Below are 18,455 nucleotides of genomic sequence, written 5' to 3' on the forward strand. Positions count from 1 at the left end.
CAAGTTTTTAAAAACCACCCAATCCTTTTCCCACTAATTTTTGCTTCCTAGTATACCCTTGTTTTGCTTTTACATTGGGCTTCATTCTTCTTGTCAGCCATAGTTGTGACATTTTCCATGTGACTATTTTCTCGTTTTTGGTATTTATTTATCCTGTACCTCTGGTGCATTGCTCAACACCAATCTCGTACAGCTAATCCCCTACTGGGCTCATCACCATGCTGTTTAAAAGCCATCTCATAGGCTTTCTGCAAAACCTCTCTGTTGAGATCCAATCCCAACCTGTTTTCTCCAATCCACTTGGATGCTAAAATTCCCCCATGACTACTATAACATTACCCTTCTGACACCCATTTTCTACTTGTTGTCCACATCCCGGCTACTGTTTGGAGGTCTGTATATAATTGCCAACAGTGTCTCTTTACTCTTGCCACTCTGCTTACCTGCCTATCCTTTTAATACACTCTGTATCCTTAGACATTAAGCTCCCAATGACGTCTATCCGTTAGCCACAACTCTGTGATGGCCACAACATTATACCTACCAATGTGTAGCTGTACTACACCAGCCCATCCACTTTATAGCTTGTAATGCGTGCATTTGAATATAAAACATTTAGACCTATTTTTGTTCCTTTTTTTTGGCACTGAGTACCTGTGCATTGGAACAACCCACTAGCTGCGTTTGCCCTTTCTGCCTGTCCTTCCACACAAAATCCCTACCAGCTGTACCAAGTTGTGGGCCAAATGGCTCTTCCTCCGCCTCTTTCCTTTGGGTCCTATCCCTCCATGAACCTAGTTCAACCACCCCCCTCCCAAGCAGTATTAGCCAGGATATTGGGTCCCCTTTGAGTTCAGGTACAACCTGTCCCACTTTTCCCCAGTAAAAGTTCCAATGATCCAAGAATTTGAAACCTTGCCGCTTGCACCATCTCTTCAGCCACTCATTAGTCTGCGTTATGTTCCTATTGTACCAACATCCATCACCACCCCTGGCAATGCATTCCAGGCACCCTCTACTGCGATTAAATGAGATGTGTGAGGCCAATTTTTTACAGAGAGAGATCAGCGGTTGAGGAGGTGAAAGCAGATATAATGGTAGCATTTAAGGAACATTTAAATTGGGCATCACAGTCAGCACAGACATTGTGGGCCGAAGAGCCTGTTCTTGTGCTTTACTTTGTTGAGATAAATCAGACGTTGGCAAATGTTGAAGTTTCCAGCTGTGAAGTTGATTGTGAAGGAGATGGTTCTGAGAATGAAGATATTGGTTGGACAGGCAGAAACCTGGGAAATGGAGTTCATTTGGTTGAAGTTTTTGGAGAGGACGAGCTGGGTAGGGGAATGCTTTGTAAATGATCGAATATTAGTGCAGTGTTCAATGGCCACAGCTAGCATATTGTATGCCATGTTACAGTCATGGAGGTTTGTGAAGAGAGACAGCGCAGACTGAGATTGTTTTCTTTGTAAGAGAGGAGGCTGAGGTGTCCTTCATGGGGTGTATAAAGCATTCTAACGGCAGGACGGAGGAGTAGGTATTTAGTTAGTCAACAATAGTGGAATTGAGTAGCCATTTAGCCTAACGTCTGTCATGGTGAAAAAAGCTCATATCCAAGGTTGGAGAAATGGTAGCAGAATATTTAGAAAAACTTAAATAATCCCACCAAGTGAGTGATTTGTTGGAAGTGAAATCAGGTTTGACGTATTTGAGTTGTAAGTTGTGGGTTGCCGCAAGGATGAATAATGTATTCCACCATCCTTGCATCCGTCATCAACGTGATTGCAACTCATGAGGTCTTTCAACCTCTGTACAGGATGTTGGTGGGGGAATATCTGTGGATGTAGTTGTCTCCATTGTAAGCATGCATTGGAGGTAGATGGGCAGGTTCCCAAAGTTGGTTGCTGAGTAGCTTGGGCCGGTGTTCTTTGCAACTGACTGTTTGTATCTGCAGTCGGAGGACATGCAACAACAGATTATCCGTGAAACCTTCCAGCTGGTGTCCCGGAGAGATGAAAATGTCTGCAACTTTCTGGAAGGTGGCAGGTGAGTGGTGGGAGAGTTGTGGGACTCCAGGAGACTGACTGTGTATTGTGGGCCTAAACTCCACTGTAAAACCACACTGCAGTAAGTGTTGGTTGCTCGAGGAACTTGTGATCAAAGTTAATGTCCTGGAAAATGAGCATCAAATACTAACACATCAGGTCACCGTGTTTCTGGAGGCAGTCATACCCATTAGATTAACTGTTTCAAATTCAGTGTGTGGTCAGGAACAAGAAGGCGTGACTGCTGGTGAGAGTGAAATGAAACACGGAAGTCTTCAGATGCTGTGATTCTAGTAAAAACACAGAAATGCTGTAGGAACTCAGATGATCTTGCAGCATTCATAGAAGGTAAAGATAGATAACTGACGTTTTAGGCTTGAGTCCTTCTTCAACGTATAAGCAAAGAAGCAGAGAACAGGAAGGCTCAGAAGAAGGATTTTAATTTTAAATTTTGACTAACAGCACAATAACAGGCCATTTTGGCCCACAAGCTTGTGCCACCCAATTAACCTACAACCCCTGTTTATTTTGAAAGGGTGGGAGGAAGCCATAGCACTTGGAGGAAACCCACACGGACATGGGGAGAGCGTACAAACTCCTCATAGACAGTGCTGCATTTGAATCTGGGTCACTGGTGCTAACCTCTATGCTAATCGTGCCACCCATTTTAAGGGGAGGGTTGACAAGGGAGGTCAAAAATAGTGTAAAAGCCAAATTGGGGCATACAGTATTGCAAAAATTAGTGGTAAGCCAAAGGTTTGAGTAGCTTTTAAAAATCAACAGATAGCAACGACAAAAGCAATAAGAGGAGAAAATATGGAATGGGAAGATAAAGTTGTTTGTAACTGTCTGTGATTTATTACAGTTTGATTGGAGGATCTGATTACAAGCTGATATACCGGCACTATGCAACCCTTTATTTTCTGTTCTGTGTCGATTCCTCTGAGAGTGAGTTGGGGATTCTGGATCTGATACAGGTTTGTCTGCTTCCACTCTTGTGGTATATCTTCATTCTTCCTCTGGGATTGACTGAGAACTCACAGTTTATCCTTGAGTTCGGGTCCAAAACATTTTGGAGAAAGGAATTGACGCTGTCTATTGTGCAATCAGGAGGTGGGGAGAGATTGCACCTCACAGATATGGGGCGTCCAACTAGGAGGGAAGTAAGAACGAGAACTGGGTAGAGGCAGTTCCATATCAGCCATATTTTTTGCATGCTGGAGCGTAAAGTGAAGTTTAAGAGGATTTTTGTCAATACTGTACTGAATATATTATTAAATTTCTTTATATCAGTGGCATTAGTATTATCAGACTGGGTCTCCCAGAGAGAGGTGGATCTCCATATAACTGGTTTTCTGGTTCAGAGTTCCTGTGCCTGCAATCTGGCAAGACAAACATTTATATCCAGATGTTTCATAACCTATAAAGAAAGCGTTAACATAGAAAATCATTGAGGTGTGATTATAAAGTCATAGCCTAATTTGTCCATGCCCATCTTAAGACAAGAGCAAAATGAGGCCATTCAACCTAACAAGTCTGCTCCATCGTTTGAGGCACGGCTGATATATTTTTCTCCTCAACCCCATTCTCCTACCTTCTCCTCATAACCTTTGGCACCTTTATTAATCAGGAATCTATCAACCACTGCTTTAAATATACCCAATGACTTGGCCTCCACAGCCATTTGTGGCAATGGATTCCACAGATTCATCCCCCTCTGGCTGAAAAAAAATTCCTCATCTTGAGGGCCATCCTTTTGAGACTGGAGGTTGGCTTATGTTTCATCTTTATTTTAGATGGGGAACTACAGATCGGTGAACTTGACATCAGTCTAGTAAGTTATTGGAAATTATTCTGAGGGACCAGATCTATATACTTATAGAACAGCAAGAACTGATGGGGGATTGTCAGAATGGCTTTGTGAATGGGAAATAGGGTCTCATGAATTTGATTGAGATTTTTGAAGAGGAGACCAAGAGCATTGGTAAGTGCTCGGTGGTAGATGTTGTCTACATGACCTTTAGCAAAGCCCTTGACAAGGTCCCACATAGTAGGCTAGTTCAGGTCAGATTGCAAGGGATCAGGGTGAGCTAGCCAATTGGACAAGAATTGGCTTGTTAATAAGAATCGGAGGGTGGTGGTGAAGAGGTGTTAATCAGATTGGAGGCCGTGACTAGTGTGTTGCCAGACCAAGTTGAATGCAAAAAAATGTACGTAACTATTCATTGCACCTAGGCATTGATCTGATTTATCTGATTTCATTCTATTTCGTTTCTGTGGTGTTAAATATAGCTGATATAAAAAGTTATATTGAATTAATTTATATCTTTTATTAATAGTGTTTGTCATATAATCTCAACAAATATCTAGCCATCTTTGCTCATCAATTATAATATTCAGATCCAACTCTCATTTCTGTCTAGATTTATGCACTCCCTGTTTAATAGTTCCTTTTTGCAACACAAGATATATTGCAGAAGTAATTTTTTTGGTATTTCCTCTCCTAATATTACTTTTCATCTTGCAATAAATGGGTAATTGCATTTCTAAACTTAACTTGTCCCTTAAATATGCTCTCAATTGGAAATAACAGAACAGCGTTACTAGGTATTCCATATTTATTCCTCAATTGTTCAAATGACATCAATTGACCTTGCTCGTAACATCATCTATATTTTTAATACCCTTACTAAACCAGATAGTTAAAAATTGATTATCGTTTGAAAAGGGTATAAAATGATTTTTAATTAAGGGCATCTTAGGCAATATATTTCCATTTATTCCAATTTCGTTTTTTTATCTTATTCCAAACAGTAATCACATGTTTCAACAATAGGGACTTTTTATCTCCAGTTAGTAATTTTGAATCCCATTTATATATAAATTCCTCTGCTAATTTCTTTCCTATTTTATCATTCTATTTTGACCCACATTTTTAATACTGCTTCTAAAAGAGAAGCAAGGAATCTCAACTGTGCCACTTGATATTAATACTTAAAATTAGGGAGTTAATCCTCTAAATTCAGATTTCCACGTTAACCTTTTTAGAGAAACTCTTGACATTTTTACCTTTCCAAAGAAATTTCCTGACATTTATTTAATTCTTGAAAAAACTTTTGTGGTCATAATAATATAGGTAAAAATTGAAAAAGATACTGAATTCATCTTTATACAGTTAACCCATCGTATTATTGTTATAGGTAGAGTCATCCATTTTTAAAAATCTTCAGCTTTTTTTTAGTAATGGCAAGTAATTCAATTTATATAGATTTTGTAAAATTGTTGTCTATGCTTAATCCCTAAATATTTAATTCCACCTTTGGCCATTTAAATTATTTCTTTGACAATGCCTATAATCTCCTTCAGTAAGAGGCATAATCTCATTTTTATCTCAATTTATTTTGTACCCAGAGATCTTAACATATTCCTCCAATTTAAAGTGTAATTTCCCCAGGGAAGTCTCAGGTTCTGTCAATATTTAAATATATTAAAACATATTAACACACTAAAATATGTATATTAAAAGATCATCGGCAAATAAATTAACTTTGTGTTCTTGACCAACTGAAATCCCTTAATTTCCAAATCCATTCCTAATTACTTCTGCTAATGGTTCTATAGCTAATACAAACCACGCAAGAGATAAAGGACATTCTTGTCTACTTGATCTCGTCAGTTGAAACGAAGTAGATATTTGTGCATTAGTTACTACTTTAGCTTTGGCATCATTATATAAGGCCAATTCAATTTTTAGAAGTTTGACCAAATCCAAATTTGTTCAGGAACTTCAATAAACAGTCCCATTCCAATCGATCAAACCTTTCTTCTGTATCTAAGGCCACAGCAATGCCTAAATCTTTTCTTTTTTGTGCCATATGTATAGCACTATATAGTCTAGCTCATTATCTCTTTTTGATTAAAAACTTGTCTAATTTTGGTAAAAATTTAATCATCCTATTTGCTAGTGTTTTAGCAAGAATATTGCAATCTGCATTCAATAATGAAATAGGTCTATACAATGAAGGTTTCAAAGGATCACGTTCTTTTTTGGGTATCACAGTAATTATTGTTGTTGAAAATGATTCTGGAAGAGTATGGATTCTTGATGCTTGATCCAACATTTCCATAAAAAGAGGAATCAATAAACCTTTAAATTCTTTATAGAATTCAGATGGAAAGCCATCTTCTCCTAGCACTTTATTACTTTGTAATGAACTAATTTCTTACTTCTAATTGTGTAATATTAACATTTAGTTCTACTTGTTCTATCGTACTCAATCTAGGTAAATGTATCTGAGATAAATATCTATCTATTTTATTCTTGTCTTTTAAAGACTCCGAACTATATAATTTAGTTAAATTTAAATTTAAGGTTTTTATAATTAAAAGGTATATAGACAACACGGTAACAGCCCATTTTGGCCCATGATTCCATGACGCCCAATTTACTATCCATCAACCTACAAACCCCGATATATTTCGAATGATGGGAGGAAACTGGAGTCCCCAGGAAAAGACACGGGGAAAATGTACAAACTTACAGATAGCGCGGGATTTGAATCCTGGTCCCGATTGCTGGCACTGTGAATGCTTTGCGCTAACCGCTACGAAAACCATGCTTCGATGGTAGTGTCGTAGAACTGAGGGATCTGGGAATTTAGATACATAATTCTCTGAAGGTGATGTCACAGGTGGATAGAGTTGTAAAGAGAGCTTTTGACATATTGGCCATAAATCAAGGTATTGAGTATAGGAGTTGGGATGTTATGGTAAGGTTGCATAAGACATTGGTGAGGGCAAATTTGGAGTATAGTGTGCAGTTTTGGACACCTAACTACAGGAAACATATCAATAAGATGGAGTGCAGAGAAGATTTACTAGGATCTTGCCCAAACTGAGTTACAGAAGGTTAGGAGTTTATTCCCTGGAGTGTAGAAGAATGAAGGGAGATTTGATAGATGTAGTTAAAATTGAGGGGGTTGTACAGAGAGTAAATGTAGATAGGTTTTTTCCACTGAGGGTAGGTGAGATACAAACCAGAGAACAAGGGTTAAGAGTGAAAGAGGAAATGTTTAGGGGGAAGATGATGGTGAACTTCTTCACACAGAGAATGGTGGGAGTGTGGAATGAGCTTCCAGCTGAAGTGGTGAATACGGGCTCAATTTGGACAGGTATATGGGTGGGAGAGCTATGGAGGACTATGGACTGGGTGCAGGTCAGTGGATCTATGCAAAATAATAGTTTGACGCAGACTAGAAGGAGCAGAGGCCTATATGCTGTTATGTTCTACGGTTAAATAAAAGCCACCCTCTGCTGTTCCAGCATCACACCCTGTATAATAGTGATAGGAATCACTCTACTAATCCTCAGAGGTTTCTTCCCTTGCTACCCACAGTATCCCAGGACACACTTGGTCAGGCCCCAGTATTTATTCACCTTATGTTCTCCAAGGCTCCCCACATCTCCTCTCGCGTAATGTCGGAATACTTCAGGATATCACTGTTCTCTTTGCTGAACTCACTAGGTTCTACGAGACTCTTCACAATGAATGCTGCACTGATCATCAAGGGGACTGATTCTCTCCTGAGTTACTATTTTGCTCTTAGTGTACTTACTGAGATTCATCTTTACCTTATCTGCCAGGGATATCTTGCATCCCATCCAACCACTTCAGAGAAAGGAGAGGAAGAGGTTATACTCTAATTAAAAGAGTAAGGGACAGAAGTGTTTTAGGAAAGAAATTCCAGAACATGGGGCTGGAATGCAGGGAACCGAGATGAACCAGGGGCTCGAGAATAAGTGATGGAGAAGTCTAGATAAGATCTTGGGAATGAGTGAGTGACTGAAAGGTTGGTAATTCAATGTCAACTGGGCACTTACTCAGAGATAAATTTCATCACAGTACTTTGCCTTCATTGTATTGCATAAAATAGAAGAAATTAAACCAGGAAAATAACATGCAATTGTACTTGTGAACTGTGTGGACTAGGGTGGCATCAGCAGGCAGAACTCAAGCAGTTATAATCCAGCACTCTCTGTACACTGTGACCACGGGGATTTTCTCCTGATTGCTCCGGTTTCCACGCATATTAGTGGGTTAATTGCTCACATGGGTGTATTTGTATAGCGTGGGCTTGTAGGCCGAAGTGCCTGTACCATGCCCGTATCGCTAACATTTTAAAACTAAAATGTATTATGACATAACACTGAAGTTTAAGTATTGGTGTGATCAGAAAATTAAGATTTACTATCCATTCACTATCTTCAATTTATGTTTTAAAATGCAAATTTTATTACCTCTCTCTGCAAAAACTGCTGAATTTCATTAAAAGAGCCAGTGTAATCATGTTGTTTCTCTCTAATTGTATGATAAGGATATGTTGAGTAATCTTTCGCTTCACTGTTTAATGATTCTCTGGCCTTGAGTGCCGATCTTTCCATTGTTCATATTGGGTTGAATGACTTTTTTTGATTAGATACACTCAGATCAAAGGGCTAATTCTCAACCGTTTCCAGATTATTGCAGTCTGTAAACTAGCTGGTTCAGTTTTGGGGGAGACCGAGAAGATTCCTTCTTGTGAGTCCGTCCAATTTTCATAAACTCATCCTGTCTGCCTTTCCCACAGGCATTGTGACCCAGTCCAGACTTCTGGCTTAAATCTCTCAGATCAGTTTTTAATTTTGTCCTTCTCCAGTGGAGTGGAGAGAGTTCTGCACACAGCTAAAAATAGCTCTGATGTAAACAACGATGATGTTCCCTGGGTATATACCTTAAGCTTCTTTCAGTTGTCATTACAGACCTCTCTCCTACCCTCCAACTCCTTATCACCTCATCTTCCTCACCCCTGACACCCCATTGAACCCACTCCAACTCATGCCAGGTATTCACTGTCCCTTCCAACCATTCTCCTCTCAGAGATGGGACGCTCAATCCTCGGCAGAGGCCTCACCTTCGTCCCCCTTTGCCCACACTTCAAAAGAGTCAGTGCACGCCAAGATGCAAACACTTCTTCCGTTGGCTCTGTCTCTGTGCCCACTTCTACAACCAGGATTCTCCATCCCCCACCACAGAACCCTTCCAAAACTTTGAACCTTCTTGCTCCTCCTGAACACCTCCTTCTGTCTACTTTGGACTTTTATATTACTAACTTTTTTTTTTCCAGTGAGCAGACTGGTTTATTGCAGGCTGCTGGGCTGCATTTATACTCCCAGCCTGGACCTGGCTGAGAACCGCGCTGGAGGGCGCTGATGTCACCTGGGCGTCACATGGCCCCCAAGCATGGGTTTCTGAGCCCCAAGCTGGAAGGAAGGGAAACCCTCGATTGCGCCATTTTGGGCAGCTGCTCCGCTGCGTGGCTTACAAGCGGGGCTGGTTCGCCTGCTTTGTGGTGAGCCGCCACACACCTACCACTTTTTTTTATATATTACCAACCGTTGATGAGACATCAGCTGTCTTGACTTCACCATTCCCCTCACCCATTCCAATCTCACCCCCCTTAGAGCACTTTGCTATTCACTCTCTTGCCATCCATTCTCTCCACACTAACCCCAACCTCACCATCAACTACAGCATAATTAGCGTAGCAGTTAGCGCAATACTGTTACAGTACCAGTGACCTGAGTTTGAATCTGGTGCAGTATGAAAGGACTTTGTACGTTCTCTCCGTGTCTTCGTGGGTTTCCTCTAGGTGTTCCAGTTTCTTCTCGCCCATCAAAACAAATCGAGTTGTAGGTGAATTGGGCGTAATTGGTGGCACAAGGCTCGTGGGGTGAAAGGGCCTGTTACCGTGCTTTAAAATTTAAGCCCGCAAGACAAGGGTTTATCTGAACTCATTACTTTTGGTCATCTCCCGTGCATGACCTCCAACCTCATTAATTCCCAACCTCGCAATGCCCGTTTCTACCTCCTACCTAAGATCCACAAACCCAATTGTCCTGGCAGACCCATCGTTTCCGTGTGCTCCTGCCCCACTGAATTGGTATCCACTTACCTCAACTGTTTTGTCCTCCCTGGTCCAGTCCCTCCCCATCTATATCTGCGATACTTCACGTGCCCTCCATTATTTCAACATCTTCCAGTTCCCTGAAGTTGACCACCTCATCTTTACATGGACGTCCAATCACTTTACACCTCCATTCCCCCATACCGAAGGCCACAAATACCTTCCTTTCTGTCTCCATAATAAACCCAGCCATTACTCCATCACCACCGCCTTCCTCTGCCGGAAGAAAGTCCTAGCCCTCAGTAACTACTTTGTCTCTTCCCACTTTCTCCAAGTCAAAGGGTACCCATAAAGTGCACTAGCTGTGCCTGCCTCTTTTGTTGGCTATGTAGAGCAGTCCATGTTATAATCCTACGCAGGCAAGGCCCCTCAAATCTTCCTCTGCTACATCAACGATTACTTTGGTGCTCCCTCATGCACCCATGATGAGCTCATCGACTTTATCCACTAGGCTGCCAACTTCCAACCTTACCTCAAATTCACTTGGTCCATCTCCAGCAACACTGTCCCCTTTCTTGATGTCTCTGTTGCCATCTCAGGAGACAAATGCTTGATAGACGTCTTCTACAAACCCACCAACTCCCACAGTTACCTTGACTACACCTCTTCACACCTGTCCCCTCTAAGGATTCCATTCTTTTCTCACATTTCCATCTGATGAGGTTTTCCATGATAGATCAGCCTCCTTCAAACAATGTGACTCCCCCTCTGCCACCATCAACCCAGCTCTCATCTGTATATCCTCCAATACCCACACATCTGCCTTGGTCCCCTCCACCCCACTTGCAACAAGGACAGGATTCTTCACCTTTCACTCCACATCCAACATTTCATGCTCCCGCCATTTCTGCTACTACTACGTGATTCCACTACTAGATATATCTTCCCTGTTTTCCCCTCTTCAGGGACTCCCTAAAACTTCCAACCCTTTCTGTAATAAAGGCAGCCAGACTGAATACTGTACTCCATGCATGGTCTAACCACAGTTATAAAGAGCTGTAATTTTACCTCATGGCTCTTGAATTCAATCCCCCGACCAATGAAGGCCAGCACAACTTGTGCAGCAACCCTCCCCAACAGCTCCAGCAAACCTGCCTGGAAAGATGTTGGTCCCTCTCCAGATCAGATACAAACCATGCCTTTTGTACAGGTCAGTCCTTTCCGAGAGGATATCCCAATGATCCACATATCTGAACCCCCGTCCCCTGCACCAACTCCTCAGCCACATATTCATCTGTCTTAACTTCCTGTTTTTGCCCTCACTGATGCGTGGCACAGGCAGCAATCCAGAGACCCCTGAGGTCCTGCTTTTTAGTTTAATTCCAGACTCCCTATATTTCCACTTCAGGACCTCATCCCTTCTCCTGTCTATATGATTGGTACCAACGTTCACCATGACATCTGGATGCTCACCCTCCCTCTCAAGAATTTCATGAATCAATCAGCGATGTGTCCAACCCTGGCATCTGGGAGGCTACATAACATCCAAGAATCTCGATCCTTTCCAGAGATTCTCCTGTCTCTTTCTTTATCCAATGAACCCCCTATCACTAACACACTCCTTCCTCCTCTCTACCCATCACTTCTGAACCACAGAGGCTGACTCTATGCCAAAGGCCAGGCTGCTGTGATTTTTCTCTGATAGGTTGTTTATCTCTTCCCTCTCTCAACAGTATCCAAAACAGTATGTTTGTTAGAGGTATTAAGGGAAACGGTTGCAGGAGTGCGCTGCACTGACTGCCGATTCCTTCTCCCTCTCCTGACAGTCACCTAGCTACCTGCCTTCTGCCTCTTCAGTATGACTGCCTTCCTGTAGCTCTTGTCTACCCCCTCGACTGAATAACTCAGAGTTCATCCAGCTCCAGTTCCTTAATGCAGTCAGTAAGGAGCTGTGAGCTACATCTCACAGGTGAAGTCAGAAGCCTGAACTCCAGCACCTTGAGATTTGAAAACTTTTATTATAACAGCTATCAAGCACTTGAACGTCCCGATAATCTACTCCAAGACCCCAAAAAGACCTTTCTGTACTTTTGTAATGCTTCTCATTTCCCTTGCAGTAACCGTAATCGTGAATATTTGTTATCTTTTATATTTACTGTTCCTTTCTATACTGGAGTAATTTTATGTACACTATTAGAATTGTGTTTTTTTTTTACAAAGTACCTGTTTGGCTGCAGCAAGAAATAATTTCAGGCATTGTACTTCTGTAGATTAAACGTTAGCCATTACTATAATTAAAATAACAGTAAGTGGATATTTTCAAAATATCTGCTTCCTTGTTCTCTTGCCAGCAGCTTGTTTCCACAACTACTGTGTAAAAGAATTGCAGTGCAGTGTAACTTTGGTTTGGAACATCGGACAGGCCTTTTAGTCCACAGTGTTGGCACCAACCGTGAACTCAAACGTTATCCATTTACATAATGGTCTACCATCGGGCTGAAGTCAACTTGAAGTCAGAAATATAGGCCCTTTGGCCCCACTCCTCCATGCTGACTACATTAAACTCCATTTGCCAAGTTTTCCTTCTCACTCAATCTAATTATATCCAGTTGCCACATTTTTTTTCCCCACTTACTGTTGTGACATCTTGCACTCTGTCCCCTTCTGCAGGTCTGGAATATAAATGATAAACAATTGATCCTCGGGACATTTCAGTAGTTATACCTCTCCATCCTGGGAAAGACCTGACTCTATCTTCTCTCTCCTGACGAGTCTTCACTCCGTGACATCTCCCATCTCCCAAATCATTGATCTCTTTGTGCATCAGCCTTTTATGTGGCACCTTCTCATACAGGCCTGTCTACCCTAATCCCATTTAGTGTTTATTAGCATCACAGTTCTACAGCCTCGGCCCACCTCATCCATGCCATCTGAGCTGTTCCATTTGCCTGTGTTTGAGCTATATTCTTCACTCCTTTTTTAAGGTAATGTGCTGGAGAATCTGTTTTGGAAGGCATATCTACCTTGCTTACCAATCTGGCCTTTGTGGCCAGATTTGTGGTTGACTTCAGTGAATAATTTTTAACATTGGCAGCCATGACCACATTTGCTAAATAATAAATTACATAGCTCTTTCAAAAAGGTGTGGGAGGAATAGTGGGCTGAATGGTTTCAATTTACTCTTGTCTTCTGTGGTTCTGTTTCACTTGTTTGAAGCCTCCTCTTTGGTTGCCACTTTATCAGCTTTGTACGCTCAGCATATTTACTTGATAATGATTACCAATTTAATAGGACCAATAACTTGCTGTTTATCATTCCCTTGATTGAATAATCAGTTCGTCTAAGATGAGGTAAATTTACAATCTCTCAAACTTTCTGGGATGACTGGAAAGTTTTTGGATTTGTTTCATGGTGCTGAATCAGTTTGTTGAACCTTTATTACAAAATCCATTGTTTATATTTTCAAATTGAGTACTCCATATAAAATAGTTAACAAAAAAGTGAAATATTGCACATAAAACTATTGACTGTAGATAATTATGCATTACATTGGTCCAGTGTTGTGAGAATATAGTTAACATAGTTTATGTTTGCAGATGAGACCACAATAGGTAGTGTAGAGGACAGGGAGGAAGGACCTCTGAGATTTTAACAGGATCTAGATGATCTGGGAAAGTGAGCCAAGAATGACAGATGGAATTTAACTTGGACGAGTATGCCTTTTTGGAAATTAATGTAGGCTAGAACAGAGAGACATAAAGATATAAGTACATAGCTTCTTGAAAGTGGTACACAGATGGAGAAGGTGGTGAATATCTTTGGCATCCTTGCCTTTATCGTAATTGCATTGAATACAGGAATGAGGACATCATGTTGCAGCTTTGTCGGATGTTGGCGAGCTTGCATTTGGAGTATTGCGGCAGATCTGGTCATTTAGCTAGGATGTCTGCACTGACAATGGGTGGAATGGGTGCAGGCAAGATTCACGAGTATGTTCCTGGGACTGGAGGGATTAAGTTACAAGGAGAGACCAGATAGGCTGGGGCATTTCATTTCTGAAATGTAGGTAGCTGAAGGGTGACCTTATCAAGGTTCATGAAAGCATGGCTATGGATAATGTAGCAGGTCAATCTTTCTCGCAGGGTAAATGAGTCTAAAAACGGGAGGCATAAATGTAAGGGAAGGAGAAAATCTTTCACACAGGCTGGCAGGCAGGTTTGTGTAACGAACTGCCAAAGGAATTGGAAAAGCTGAGCCTAATTACAACATTTAAATGATATTTAGACAGGTATGTGGATAGGAGAAGGTGAGAGAGGTACTTGGGATGAGTTCAGGTCGAAGACTTGCATCACCAGGTTCAGGAACAGCTGCAACCCATCCACCATCATCTCTGTATTTCACAGATGAACATTCGTTATCTGTTTATAGTCTTTATTTGTTTACATGTTTACGCTGTGACCAGTTTTTTTGCTCTACCAATAAGTGGTAATTCTGCCTGGCCGCAGGAAAAAGAATCTCAGGGTTGTATGTGATGTCGTGTATGTACTCTGACAATAAATCTGAAATCTGGTTGGCACAGACATTAGTCTGTTTCTGTGAAGTAAAACTCATTCATTCCCACATTTTCTTGTTTGATTGCTTGATTGCAATATTTGTGATAAAGCCAAATACAATTGGCCCTCCTCTTCATGTTCTTCCAAATCTGGTCAATGCTCAAAGGACTATTTTAAGGCAGAAGATTGAGGCAATGTTTACATCTATAGCCTAGCCATCAATCTGAACAAAATGCTGTGGTAGCTGAAAATCTAAATAATTAAATGCTATCCAGCAGCATCTGTGGAGAGAGAAAAACAGGTAACATTCCAGGTGACGAAAAATTAACAACCTGAATTGTTAATTTTCTCTCTTTCAACGGATCCTGTCTGACCTGAGGGAGTCCAGCTCATTGTCTATGCAGTGTGCATCTGAGCCAGATGTGGGCCATAGATCCTAAGCACCTTGTAATCAAATGAATTTTGTCTCTTGGCAGCAGTTGTTGAAGTGTAGCAGTCTGACTGCTGAGTAACATGTTGGTGTTTCCTTTCTCTGTTCCTTCAGGTGTTTGTGGAAACATTGGACAAGTGCTTTGAGAATGTCTGTGAGCTTGATCTTATATTTCATATGGACAAGGTATGTTTTTATCTGCTGCTACTTATCTTAGTTTGAATGGTGCTCAACATTTTGGAATTTAGATCCATCACAGCGCGCACAGCCAATGGAATCAGAATGCCTCATCAAAGTTACTAAGCGCTTATAAATGTTTATCTGGCTTAAGAAAGCTGAGTGAAGTGACAGCCACACACTGCATTTGTGCTATTGGTACCACAGAATGTACAGCTTTTCTCTGAAATGTTAGAGGTGGTATTGGCTTTGTGGAAGGCTGGAAGATTATCCAGATCCTTTCCAGTCTCAGTTAACACTGGTTCTGTTCTCATGATCTGAGGATTCAGCACAGCCTGCTCCTGCCAGAATAAATTGTGCATTAATTACTTGGAAGCGTTCTAGGAGCCGTAGGTGATGCCGGTAGAGGACCCATGATTTGGAGCCGAACAGGAGCGTGGGTATGACAACGGTTCTGTACACGCTGATCTTTGTGTGTTTCTTCAGGTGGTTGTTATTCCAGACTCTTGTGTAGTCTTCCAAAGGCGCTATTTGCCTTGGAGAGTCTGTTGTCTATCTCTTTGTCGATCCTTGCATCAGATGAAATGGTGCAGCCAAGGTAGGTAAACTGGTTGACCGTTTTGAGTTCAGTGTGCCCGATGGAGATGTGGGGGGGCAGGTGGTCATGGTGAGAAGCTGGCTGATGGAAGAGATCCATCCGCTCCATCCTCAACATTCATTGGAATGACTTCATCGCCAACATCGAAGTACTCAAGCTGGCAGAGTCCGCAAGCATCTAATCCATGCTGCTGAAGTCCCAACTGCGCTGGGTGGGTCACGTTTCCAGAATGGAGGACCATCGCCTTCCCAAGATCGTGTTATATGGCGAGCTCTCCACTGGCCACCGAGACAGAGGTGCACCAAAGAAGAGGTACAAGGACTGCTTAAAGAAATCTCTTGGTGCCTGCCACATTGACCACCGCCAGTGGGCTGATCTCGCCTCCAACCGTGCATCTTGGTGCCTCACAGTTCGGCGGGCAGCAACCTCCTTTGAAGAAGACCGCAGAGCCCACCTCACTGACAAAAGACAAAGGAGGAAAAACCCAACACCCAACCCCAACCAACCAATTTTCCCTTGCAACTGCTGTAACCATGCCTGCCTGTCCCACATCGGACTTGTCAGTCACCAACGAGCCTGCAGCAGACGTGGACCTACCCCTCCATAAATCTTCATCCGCAAAGCCAAGCCAAAGAAAGAATTACTTTGAAATGAGGAGAGATGGCACTCGAGACTAGAAGTGATCCCAAACCTGTATCCCACAAAAGATTGCAGGCCCAACATTCCTTACATTGTTCTGCAACCAGCAGTTTATTCCAGTGTGAGTGGATCGCTTGGGAAGGGGGTCCCTGTGTCCCTCAGTCTGTGAGCAGATGTGACATTTCAGAAAGCACTTTGATGGAGATGCTTTTAAAACAAAAATGTTCTCGGGTTACTCCTGTCTTGGTCTTAGAGCAAGCAACCAGTGTTTACTTTTGCAACTTATCTAATAGTTTGTGATTGAAGGTTCATTTATAGTAAGATATCTTAAAAATTTACTTCCTGTCAAAATGATCTTTGTCCAGATTATCTGTAATTTGTTCAAACAAGTGTTTATTGGCTAAGGCACAGAAAGGATAACAATCACATTTTTCTGCTCTGAAACATCAGATTCTGTTGAATAAACAGCGTAGTTGAAGAGAAAACTTGGTAAACAAAGAGTCTACAGAGGCTGGGGAGACAGAGTTGTACACAAAAGTGCTGACTGCCAACTGCTTTCCTTGGATGCTGCGTGACCTGCTGAGTTTCTCCAGCACTTTGTGCACAACCCATAAAAAAAAGCTTGTCTTCAGTTTGTCTTCAAGCATTGTAGTTAGTGATGTGCGGACAAGTGAATGCTGCAGTGTTCTTGTTTGAATACCTGCAAAGGCTGAAGACCCTGTGATACCTATCTCTGTGGATAACATCACAACATCATTTAAGAGGGTAAACCCTCACTGGGTGTCAGGCCCTGAAGATGAACCTGCCAGGATTCTGAAATCTGAGCCAACCAACTAGCTGCACTCATTGGTGCAGTCAGAGGTTCCCACCTGCTTCAAAAGGGCATCGATCATCCCAGTCCCCAAGAAGAACAGTGTGAGCTGCCTCAACGACTATTGCCCAGTAGGACTAACTTCTACTGTGACGAAATGCTTTGAGAGGCTGTCATGGCCAGAATTAACACGTACCTAAGCAAAGGTCTGAAACAACTGCAATCGCTCCAATGTCGCTGGCTCTCCACTCAGCTCTTGATCACCTCGAAAACAGCAACTCGTACACACGGCTGCTCATCAACTACAGCTCAACCTTCAACACCATTATTCCCTCAATACTGGTCAAAATGCCTCAAACTCTGGCCCTCTGCACACCCATCCCGAGGCTGGATCCTTGACTCCCTCATCTGAAGACCACAGTCGGTACAAATTAGAAACAGCGTCTCCTCCTCACTGATTGTCAACACAGGTGCACCCCAAGAATGCATGCTTTGCCCACTGCTCTACTCATTATACACTCATGACTGTGTGGCCAGGCACAATTTCAATGCTATCTACAAATTTGCCGATGGAAGTCGGGGATCATGATCCAGTCCACATCGAGGGCTCAGTGGTGGTGAGGGTCAAGAACTTCAAATTCCTAGGTGTCAACATCTTCGAGGATTTGCCCTGGAACCTTTACATCAATGCAATCACAAAGAAGTCTCACTTTGTGAGGGGTTTGGAGAGATTTGGTATGTTACCGAAGACTCTTGAAAACCTTTGCAGGTGTCCCATGGAGAGCATTCTGGCTGGTTGCATCATTGTCTGGTATAGAGGTGCCAACTCTCAGGACAAGAAAAACCTGCAGAGAGTTGTTAACTTGGCCTGCGACATCACAGGCACCAGGCTTCACTCCATTGAGGGCATCTACATGAGGCGGTGTCTTAAAAAAGTAGTCTCTATCCTCAAAGACCCCCACCACCTAGACCATGCCCTCTTTACTCTGCTTCCATCAGCAAAAAGGTACAGAATGTTTCCCTATGACGCTACTGCAAAACACCGAATTTTGTACTTGTTCATGACAATAAATTCTGATTCTGACCTATACCTCTTTCCTGATGGTAGCAGTGAGAACAGAGCATGTGCTAGGTGGTGTGGATCCTTGATGATTGCGACTGCCCTCCAACGGCAACGCTCCCTGTAGATGTTCTCGATGGTGAGGAGGGTTTTGCATGTGATGTACTGGCTGTGTTCATTACTTTTTGCAGGGCTTTCCACT

General features: G+C 42.2%; 1 protein-coding gene across 4 annotated transcripts in view; it reads left to right on the forward strand.

The window, feature by feature from the left end:
• Positions 1 to 18,455, forward strand: part of LOC138749666 (AP-3 complex subunit sigma-2) — a 356,312-nt gene that overhangs the window by 325,443 nt on the left and 12,414 nt on the right. For all 4 annotated transcript variants that reach the window (XM_069911383.1, XM_069911381.1, XM_069911380.1 and 1 more), the window contains exons 2-4: positions 1,952 to 2,043; positions 2,908 to 3,019; positions 15,083 to 15,154. In XM_069911383.1, coding sequence (XP_069767484.1) covers positions 1,961 to 2,043; positions 2,908 to 3,019; positions 15,083 to 15,154 — 267 coding nt within the window. In that variant the 5' untranslated portion in view covers positions 1,952 to 1,960. The remainder of the gene's footprint in view (positions 1 to 1,951; positions 2,044 to 2,907; positions 3,020 to 15,082; positions 15,155 to 18,455) is intronic.

This window comes from Narcine bancroftii, chromosome 14 (genome assembly GCF_036971445.1).
Source record: "Narcine bancroftii isolate sNarBan1 chromosome 14, sNarBan1.hap1, whole genome shotgun sequence".
In the NCBI taxonomy this organism is placed as follows: Eukaryota; Metazoa; Chordata; class Chondrichthyes; order Torpediniformes; family Narcinidae; genus Narcine; species Narcine bancroftii.